Source organism: Macrobrachium nipponense, chromosome 9 (genome assembly GCF_015104395.2).
Source record: "Macrobrachium nipponense isolate FS-2020 chromosome 9, ASM1510439v2, whole genome shotgun sequence".
NCBI classification, from domain to species: domain Eukaryota; kingdom Metazoa; phylum Arthropoda; class Malacostraca; order Decapoda; family Palaemonidae; genus Macrobrachium; species Macrobrachium nipponense.
The window spans coordinates 68,019,206-68,027,416 of NC_061110.1; the positions used below are offsets into that span (position 1 = coordinate 68,019,206).

General features: G+C 39.0%; 1 protein-coding gene across 7 annotated transcripts; it reads right to left on the reverse strand.

Annotated features, from left to right (window-relative positions):
* On the reverse strand, positions 1 to 7,507 carry LOC135218590 (lysoplasmalogenase TMEM86B-like). Of its 7 annotated transcripts, none has more exons than XM_064255008.1 (4): positions 7,384 to 7,507; positions 1,761 to 2,043; positions 1,206 to 1,438; positions 1 to 1,049 (listed from the first exon to the last, which is right to left on the reverse strand). In XM_064255008.1, the coding sequence occupies exons 2-4, from the start codon at positions 2,013 to 2,015 to the stop codon at positions 797 to 799; spliced, it is 741 nt and encodes a 246-aa protein (XP_064111078.1). In that variant the 5' UTR covers positions 2,016 to 2,043; positions 7,384 to 7,507; the 3' UTR covers positions 1 to 796. The 7 variants fall into 7 exon arrangements, with proteins under 7 accessions (XP_064111078.1, XP_064111074.1, XP_064111076.1 ...); XM_064255004.1 differs by lacking the exon at positions 7,384 to 7,507 and adding an exon at positions 3,951 to 4,085; XM_064255006.1 differs by lacking the exon at positions 7,384 to 7,507 and adding an exon at positions 3,951 to 4,056 and having other exon boundaries at positions 1,761 to 2,452.
* Between the last annotated feature and the right edge of the window lie 704 nt (positions 7,508 to 8,211).

The following is an 8,211-nucleotide window of genomic DNA, read 5'->3' on the forward strand; positions in this document are numbered from 1 at the left end:
AATATAAGTCATTTATTAAGACGATATGTCCGTCTACAGAGCAAAAGTATATAGTATATTTCCCTTATGCAGTGCAAAGCAAAAGGGAGGAGCGCTGCTTTTGAAAACTCCCGTTTCTTTGAATGTTATTTCGTAACCTAACTCTGTTGCAATGCAAAACAGTCTCATTGACTTGGTAAGTGGCCCGAGGATACTACCGTTACTGCTTAACTTTGTGGAAAAGGGAAGCTCCAGCCAACTTACTTTTATTAGAAAAGCAGAGGAACATCCACAGTCACAACAAGATAATTTTGAAACTTGACTCTGGATTCCGTTGGCTTCCCTCGTAAAAACATACAAGATCCTTACTATCCGGCAATATTTACAAATATAATAATAATAATTACATTGAAATCCAAACACCTATCTTGCAATATCAATAATTATAATTTGTAATCATATACATTTAAACAATGAAAATAATAACAATAAACATGAAAACAATGTTATGTTCATTATCAAGGTATCAAAATAATAGACATTTGTAATCTTTCTCACAACTAATCAAGAATTTACGTTACTAAAACCATACAAGACATGTTTGACGTTAACATTAATTTATTGATATTAATATCAATCGAAAATTCTTGACCGGATGCTTTCAAAATAATATTGCTGAAATCCTGATACAATAAACAAAAATAATAATAACAGTAGCAAATGCGATAGAAAGATTTACGTTTTCCAGTAACGTCTCACAAAAGCCAGAGAAAAATGTAATCTGAATCATCGATGAAAGTCGACGCTTACTAACCCCTTATGTATTTTTCTTTGCAGTTTCCTTCTTGACTAGCTCGCTTTTTCTGGCCCAGAAACTGTCAGCTGAGCCAAGCATGAGGAGGAGCTGGGCCGAGTAGTATGTAGACAGGATGATGATCTGAGCTGGGATGTGAGGGATAAGCTGGAATATTTGCAGGAAAACGATGCAAGAGTCCGAAGTGATGAAAAGGACAGCTCCCAGAACCGAACACAGCCTCCTCTCGAAGCGGATGTGGGACATCAATGCGTACCTGTCAGGATCAAAATACTATCAGAACAGAAGTTCTTGAACTCTGCAGCCATTCTCCAGATGTCAGTTCTGGCGCAGATTTGCTTGCAATTATTATAAAACGTACTTTTTTTATGTCTGTTCGTATGTCATGTTAATGGTAGGCTTCAGAACTTACCTATCGAGAGCCCTCCAGAACATAGTGCCAATGAGTAAGTTGTATATCGGGATGGCAACATTGAGTGGGGTGGGTATATGGGGCAGTATAAAACAGAGCAAAACGAAGCCTATGCCATAGAGTCCAATCCCCATTGGCAGTCTGATTCCTTCGAATCCAAAAGCTGCTGTGTAAAAGATCTGAGCGACCCCAAAAGCTTGAATGCCCTGCACAAACCATGCATCGGGGTACGCCTGCAAAAAATATAGGGAGACATCACAGAGGACCATCTCGGAAAGGAAAACAGACCATCTTCCATCATAAATTTATCGGGAATACGAAACCTTTCATGATGAAATATGGAAGGCTAGCCTTACCTTAGGAGTGTTTGTGCTTACATGCGATACGTTTACACAGTTACAAAATATTCTTATGGTTATAAAGACAATCACGTCGTTCAGAACTTTTTCAGTGAATTCACAGGTACCGATTGAATTCATTCAAACAGATAATAAAAAAAAGTCTTGGAATTACGAGCAACGTATGTTGCGCAAAACTGATGTGTGAGAAACTCACCAGGAAAGCGTCACCGATGGCAGAGAAGATCAACGCTAAAAGAACTTTTCCGGATTCTCCTTTCCCCCTCTCGGTTATGCCCATGTAGGCTATAAGATATAGAATCGGGAGGAACTTTAGGAAAGCTCTCCATGGTGTCGGTTCCCAGGGCAAAAACCACACAAAAGATGCAAGAACCGCCAACAAATACGGCACCAGGTGATGTAGTGGCAGTTCTTCTGGGACTCTCATTGCAGACCTTTGGCTCGACTTCATGTTCTGTTTTTATCACCAAGATTCGAATCTGTAGATACAGGATAACTTATTGAAAGTCAACTTACTATATATATTCCACGCAGACAAATATGAAAAAACGTGGCGAAGAGGGGGCACCTCTAGACTATAGAGAGCAAATTCCAAACCCTTCTCTCGGGTCACAAACACCGACGGATGTAGGTCCTCTCTCCTTGCGCTTCGATGTTCAGCCTCGCATAAGGTGTTAGGGGCGTGTGTCCACATAACAGGCAACACATAAACGGTAAAAAAATGCAGGATTATGAATGTCTGTATGTCTCTTTGCCTGCCACTTGGCACGAAAATTAAGCAGAAACTATCGTCGCTCTCATCAGAATATTGCTGCAATAATAAATAACGCAGCTCTGAATTGCACAGCATCCAGATTTTCCATATAACTGACCCAGAAAGTAGAAGATCTGAAAGCGTAGACACATGAAACATGTAAAAAGAAATCAGACACCGATTTGTCCTCAAAAACGTTTCAAACGGAAGGAATACTTTTTCACAAAATTGAAAATTATAATTGATAAATGGTGGAACCTGGCAATTGAACTAAATGAGTGCCAAGAGGAAGATTTCTACAAGGGAGCATGGATACATTTGTATCAAATAAGATTTCAACAGACAGAAACACCGAATTTAGAGAAATGGGTGTTCACAACCCGTAGATTTTTCTTACTGCAACTCTTGAGATCGTTGGTATGTCATAATGATGTCTAAAATGCACAAGTCGAAATACTAAAAAAAATAAAAAGCAATTCTATATTATTTGTAACTGATACCATGGAGACAGCCAAAACGCATATAATTAGTTATTTACATGTATACATTTTTACCAAAGTTATTATTAAACAAGTGCAACGCCATTATCAATTAATATACAGACGTTAGATAGAACCGAATGTAGAATGAAAGAAGGGGAAATAAAGGATCAGTCTGAAACTCCTGATCAATTGAGGCCTTATAGTAAATACCCGTAAAACAAACGAAAACCAAATGACACCGTAAATTACGAAGCGGTCTTGAATCGGTAACACTCCTCAAGTTTCATGAACCACTTCCATTTTTTAATTCATTTATTCGTTACTCTCTTCGCATTGAATTAGTTTTTCACTCTTCATCACATGGACAATTTGTTTTGTTGAACTTTATGTTATTAGTGAACGTCTTCCACATGGAATCTCGTGCAACTAATCAATAATAATGACGATGTAACTTTTAAATCACTACGGCGGTTACATCAACACGTTTCGGGCTAATACAACAAAAATCTGCCCGTACCAGACAAATCTTTCTCTACTGTCTTCTTCCACACATTATGACTTATTGAGAGTTCACGGGTAGGTCTCATAGTCTTGTCAGTTCTGAGATTTAGGTCAAAATGCACCCGTCTGGTTCTGATAGATATTACCGTTTGCACCAAGTAGTGTTATCTTTAGACTTCCCGGTCAACGCTTACTGGCGCACCAATATCCAGTTTCCGTTATTTTGTGACAATTGCTAATAATTTAAGTAGCAGCCTTCCCATAGTATTAGCTAGGAAGGATGGAATTTTTCTTTAGTCAAGTACGTTCTTTAAAGGCCCCGCTGGCCTTTCACTGCAACGTTCACTTTCTTCCTTCCACGTACCATTTCGTTTCATGTATTCTATTGCAATATCACGTTTGATATAATTGCATTCTAATGTTTTTCTTTCATTTATCTTTTCCACAATGATTACTTTCACAGATTCAGTTACAAGACAACTGATCAGTAACGATTAACAAAATGGCAAAATCTGGCAACATTCCCCCGTCTCCGCCCAACATGGCTGAGAGATCAATGGCAACCACAAAATAAATTAAGATCACTCCATTCAGAAGCTACTGGCAGTCAGTTTTCAGCCATTATATGCAGAACTGAACAGTGTCTCACCTGCTCGCAAGGTGGCTACGTCAGCTGTCGTAAGATTCTCTAAACTGAAGACTTGTCCTTTCCGAACATTTTGCAACACCGCTCTTACCCGGTCACTTGAGTGATAACGTTATCTACTACAACTGGTCCCCTTGCCGCATGTGCGATGCTATTCCTCGCATTTAAATGGATTATAGTAGAACCGTCATGTAGTTTGCATAAACATGTCAGACCCTAAATTTAGTAAACGATCAGGTAAACACGAGGAAATTGTCAATGTCTCACTGTAAGGATTTCCCGATAGTTGAACACTTGAAATGTCAAAATGATGACATAAATGTCACCAAACTGAATGACAGCTTTTTATAAAGTTACTCATACAGTATTTTACTTCATTTTCAAGTGTTCATATTACTTTGGTTGATTTGAAATCTTCAAAATTACTATATATCGCAATGCACTACACACAATGCTCATGAAAATAATCCATAAATTCGAAGACAGATGAAAGTTTAAACGATTTTCACGGAAGGTCAAACAAAAGGTTCGAGTCATCGACGTTCCTAAGTTACAGGGAAGCAAAAATGATAACAGGACACTGAACTAAATATTTCTCTCTCCTCTCTCTCTCTCTCTCTCTCTCTCTCTCTCTCTCTCTCTCTCAGTTTTTAAGAAGTTTACAAAATACTTCTTAAAAATTGAAGAAATCTCAGTGTTAGTAATTATTTCTGTAGAAAAATCTCGAGATACTTACAAGATGCTTATATTTCAAACCTAAATGTCTTCAATAAAAAAACACGTACTCCCAACACACTCAAAAAATGGGTGACAACAAATACATGGTTAAAGTTTCACAGGAATTATGGGAGAAAATTATAATAGTAACTCCTAAACATTTAAGTAGTATTCAGTCATGGTTCATATTAAGTTCATCAACAGTACATAAGGTAGCGTACACCAATACCTAGGCAACAAAATTTAGCGGGGAAACAGTAAGGAACGGTTATGGCATGAATGAAGAAGCGGAAGGACGATTTAATTGCATCGCTTCAGGAATTTACTGGTTTCTGAATACGATAGAATATTGAGTTTAGTCCAAAGACCCAGCGCTGGAAACTGTAAAGTCATTCAGCGCTATAACGGAAACTGACGGGAAGAAGGTTTGAAAGGTGTAACAGGAGAAAAACGTCGCAGTTACACTATCAATCAATTGTTAGGAGAGGATGGAAAGTAAGACGGAAGAAAGGGATATCTTCAGTACCAGAACAGACCTCACACAGGGTCACAGAACAACTAGAGGAAGATAATCTTACAAATTCCCCCAAAGGAACCACATTGTTACACCCTCCTCCTATTCACCTCTGCATCTTAATTATATGTATTATTGCTTTCCAGTTGCTTCCATACTTGAGTTGGTTGTTGTGATCCTAAAATATTATAGATATACTTGGCCGTATGCCGGCATGGGTACTCGATCTCTTAAAGCCCATAAATACTTTTATAAAAAAATGTAGGTACCTTAGTAACAATTTTTGAAGACTGTAAGTAAATCGAAGCATTACATCTTGAATAGTCGAGGGATCTGTTAAGAGAGCAATAAAAGAGTAAATAAAAAATAGATAAATATAAAACATCACCAGAGATAGAGGTTAGAATACAATAGTGTTTCTTGTACATAAAAACAATTAATGTTGTAATGAATCTAATACTGTTTCCACTCTGATAATAGAAAGGAGACCTCAGCGTATGATGTTTTCTAAATGTGAGTCAAGTATTATACAACATGGATGTCTTTATTGAATGGAGAATGAATGAATTTATGAAATTTGGGGGAATGGCCCGGCACTTTGGCTGGGAGGCCATTTCAGGGATATCATGGCAACAAAATTATAAGTTCTTTATTTTTTAAATAATTTTACTAAGAACTCAAAGACTCAATTCAAATCCACACACATTCGCACATTTAAAAAATGAATCAATTAAAACACTGAAATATCATAGAAAATTCCAATACCTTTTAGAAAATCATAAGGGACTCAAGTAAAGCCTCTCCACCCATACAATATCGGCAATGGGTTTTAGATGAAGGTCATGTCACAACGAACCCATACTTGTGCAAAAGTGAAACCTACCATGCAATGACAGAGAAGCGGGCATGCCTTAGCCTTCTGCCTGTCGGGTGCTATTCAGTCTTCTAGCCAATGGGTAAATATCATTCCGAATGCTTTTCTTTTTATTGTCGTGCAAACAAATGTGAAAGAACTACTCATAATGTCTGTTTAACTTTCGCTTTTGACTGGTCAATGTAGTTTAACCACGTCAGCTTTTCATAAAAAGGTAAAATTATCTCAGTTTAGAGTAAAAGTTGGAATTGTTTCGTTAGCTCTGCACCTAAAAAAAACCAAGTGATTAATATTTGAGCATCTTTTTTTCGCTAACTCAGGGAGTAACCCTACAAACTACGTTGTTCTAGTTGGGCGGTTAGGAAAGTTCTATGGAACTGCCTTAAACGTTCTGAAAAAAAGGGGTTCGCATTGAATTACAGGTACAGGGATTTTAGGATAGGATATTTATGATTTATTTATTAGAATGAAAATATAAAAAATGGAGCGCCTACAGTTTAGCTGGGCAAGAGTATCGTCTGCTGGATAATTGGCGGACGAATACAAACAAGATGGCTGGCATATGTTCTGGCGCGTTTTTTGAAAACGTGCTGTAATAGAATATCGAAAAGCCTATAAAGACGGTAAGGGGGACCTTATTGGGAACCGGGGTTTTTGGGTGGGGGAAAACACATAAGAAAGGGCAAATGGACATGGAAATCATATTTTCAGGCGTAAATGGTCTTAAAACGGTAAGGGGGGGACCTATTGGGAAACCAGATGACGACAATTAACACTAGGAAATCCACGAAACGGCTGTGTGGCTGACCTCCTACTCTACATTCGTTCGGTGAGCGGTCTGGCTAACAGAACTGTCCCCCTACCCTACATTCGTAGTTCGAACATATGGGCTGTTAGCCTAAGTGGACGTTCGGGGATGAGATGCACGCCCTGTCTAGCTAAACTGTCCCTCTACTCTACATTCGTAGTCCAAACATATGTGCTGTTAGCCTAAGTTCGATGGTCAGGCATGAGATGCACAGCCTGGCTAACTAAACTGACCCTAACCAAACGAACCAACCTAACCTGGCCGGGGGCTTTGCCCCCCCTGGACCCCTCAGTATGGCAACACTGATTGTGACCTAACCAAATGAACCAACCTAAACTGACTTAGGGGAGCGAAGTCCCCCCCAACCCCCACCAGACATCCTGTGAACATAAAAAAATCCCGAACATTTCTGATAGCGCCAGGTCCTGACCTAACCACACCTAGGACAACGCTGCCCGCCCTGGACCCCCCCAAGAAAGCACGTAAAATTCTTTGACTGAAAACTGTATAAAACCACACCTACCTTATTCGAAATCAGAATCGTTGGAGAAATCGGAAATTACCTATTCGGACAACTTGAGTCTTCTTCTCTTCAGGGCTGGAACGACTGTTTTTGGCGGGATCTGGACGACTGGAATTGGGGAAACAAGCAAGGGTGGAAATGACGAATCCCTTTGTGCTGCGGCGTTTTGCGATTGTTGGGTTTCGGTGAAATTAGACCGCATTTTGACGGGTGTTGAATCTACTCTATTTAAGGGATAAACACGTTTAACTAATTCGAGAAATTCTTTGAAAGGGCAATCTAAATTTGACAGGTAACGCTTCTTATACAAACTTTTTACTGTACCACTTCTAGGCAAAACATTACGCTCAATACCCGCCATGTAGATTCTATCGTGTTTGTGTGTATGCGTGTATCGTCAGGATCAACAAAATGTAGTGAGTGATTAACGTTAAGGTGTGTTTTGAAATGTTGACTTAAAGTGTGGTATGATTTCCAACAATCTGAAAATATGGTTGACTCTGGATGTATGTTTTCTATTAAAATTGGAAGGGGTGTTTCTGTGGATCTATTGGGAACCCAACAACCATCGACACGTCGACCTTCATGAAATTTTCTCTTGCCGAATTTGGACTCGTCAATTTCCACGACGTGCCCTGGCCCCCGATTTTCCGGTTGTCCTGCACCAAAATCTCAATACAAACTTCCCGGCAGAAATTGTACCAGTCTACTATGGTATTCTGGGACCCAATATTCAAAGTCATCCGTACATATTTCTGGGGAAGTTCGTGAATCCAGCTATAGATCAACACTAAAATAGTCTTGAAGGACAGATGTTAACCAAAGAAG